General features: G+C 50.2%; 1 protein-coding gene across 1 annotated transcript in view; it reads left to right on the top strand.

Moving 5' to 3' along the window:
* EMH_0002530 (TPR domain-containing protein, putative) overlaps positions 1-1,986 on the top strand; it is a gene marked incomplete at both ends in the record, with an annotated part of 11,958 nt that overhangs the window by 2,330 nt on the left and 7,642 nt on the right. The window contains 3 exons of the mRNA XM_013496036.1: positions 268-687; positions 982-1,347; positions 1,640-1,927. Of these exons, the coding sequence (XP_013351490.1) occupies positions 268-687; positions 982-1,347; positions 1,640-1,927 (1,074 nt within the window). The remainder of the gene's footprint in view (positions 1-267; positions 688-981; positions 1,348-1,639; positions 1,928-1,986) is intronic.

Here is a 1,986-nt window from a genome sequence, read left to right as displayed (position 1 = left end):
TCTTCTCCTCGTGGGTGTTGCTGCGCTGCTCGTATTCAGCCAAGTAAACCCTAAACCCTAAACCCTAAACTCTAAACCCTCAAGATAGAAAACCCTAAAGCCAATCGATTCCTCCAGGAGAATCTTCTTTGCACTGAACTCGATTGGTGGTCGGTGCAACGCCTAGCTAGGGTTTGGGGGGTTGGGTTTAGGGTTTAGGGTTTGGGGTTTAGGGTTTAGGGTTTACGGTTTAGGATCTAGGGTTTAGGGTTTAGGGTTTGTGCACAGGCTAATCTGACGGGTCCCCCCTTCAGCCCTTCAAAGGCCACGGAGTTGGTGGATATAAAAAGAGAAGAAGCGGGGAGAGCGAAACACCCGGATCTATACCCCCCCAAACAAGCCGCAGCAGCAGCAGCAGCAGCAGGAGCAGCAGCAGCAGCAGCAGGAGCAGCAGCAGCAGCAGCAGCAGGAGACGGAGTATCTGGCTGCAGTTGCTGCTGTTTTTACTGCGGGTTTTGTCCTCGTGAGGAGGCCGTAGCAGGAGTAGCAGCAGCAGCAGCAGGAGCAACAGCAGCAGCAAAGCAGAAACGCTGTTACTGTGAATTCGAGCTGAAAAAGTTTTGTGGTTTGGGGGACCCCGAGGAGCCCACAAACCAAACACGCCAAAAAATAAAACCCTTAGAACCCTTCCTCACTGTAGACGGAGAGGTATACACCCTAAACCCTAAACCCTAAACCCTAAACCCTAATGAATAAACCCTAAGGAATAAACCCTAGTGAATAAACCCTAATAAATAAACCCTAGTGAATAAACCCTAATTCACAAACCCTAATTCGTAAACCCTAATTCATAAAGCCCAGCTAACAAACCCTAATTAAAAGCCCTAATATACCCTAACCGATGAGTCAATAGTATTGCTTTCTGGTGAGTGCTGTGCCTTCATAAGGGCTCACAAGGGTTTAGGGTTTAGGGTTTAGGGTTTAGGGTTTGTGTGCTTGCAGCCCGTGTATGAAGGGGTTCGCGGCATTGCCTATCTGTGGTTTGCCCATTTAGTGTTTGAGGGTCTGGGGGCTCAGGAGCTTTCAAATGCAGAGCCTGCAGCAGCAGCAGCAGAAGCAGCAGCAGCAGCAGAAGCAGCAACAACAACAGCAGCAGCAGCAGCAGCAGCAGCAGCATCTTGTTCAGGAAAAAGCAAAGGGTTTGGGGGCCCCTTCAGTTTGTTTGTTTGGTCGTCTAGAACTGACTTTCTGCTGCAGCGCTCCCTGAGGGGAGGGGGGGGGGCCTCGGGGGCCCTCAGGGGGGCCCTCGCCCCCTCTCTGGTTTCTTCTCTCCTCTTTCAGTTTTCAGCTGTGTTGCAACAGCTCCAGGTAAATAAACCCTAAACCCTAAACCCTAATTCATAAACCCTAATTCATAAACCCTATACCCTAATTCGTAATACCCATAAATCATTATATGCCCCCATAGACCCTCATAAAAAATACTAAACCCTAACAAACCCTAATAAACCCTAGTAAACCCTAATAAACCCCAACGAACCCTACATTATCCCGCGTGTAGAGCGTGAGGATGCGGAGTGGTGGGTTGTTGCTGCGGCAAAGTAATGCCGGGTTGATGGTTGAGGGTTTAGGGTTTAGGGTTTAGGGTTTGTGTATACAGCTGTTACCAGCCGAGTTCAGCTGTACTTCACTTGAGGCTAAGGGCGTGGAGTGTATGCTGAGGGTTGGAGACTTCGGCGAGAAAACAAATAAAGCTGCGAGAGAATTTCTCGCGGATTTCTCCTTTTTATTGAATGACCAAAAAGACAGATTCATTCTATTGCCCCCCCTCAAGCGTCCTCCCCCTGCTGCTGCTGCTGCTGATGCTGCTGCTGCTGCTGATGCTGCTGCTGGTGTTGATGCTGCTGCTGGTGTCGATGCCGATGCTGCAGCGGGAGCGACAGCAGCAGTAGCAGCAGCAGGTACAGCAGCAGAAAAAGCAACAGGAACAGCAGACGCAGCAACAGC

The sequence above is a fragment of the Eimeria mitis genome, genomic scaffold (genome assembly GCF_000499745.2).
Source record: "Eimeria mitis Houghton genomic scaffold, Emh_scaff188, whole genome shotgun sequence".
In the NCBI taxonomy this organism is placed as follows: Eukaryota; Apicomplexa; class Conoidasida; order Eucoccidiorida; family Eimeriidae; genus Eimeria; species Eimeria mitis.
This window is presented reverse-complemented; position numbering and strand designations above follow the sequence as displayed.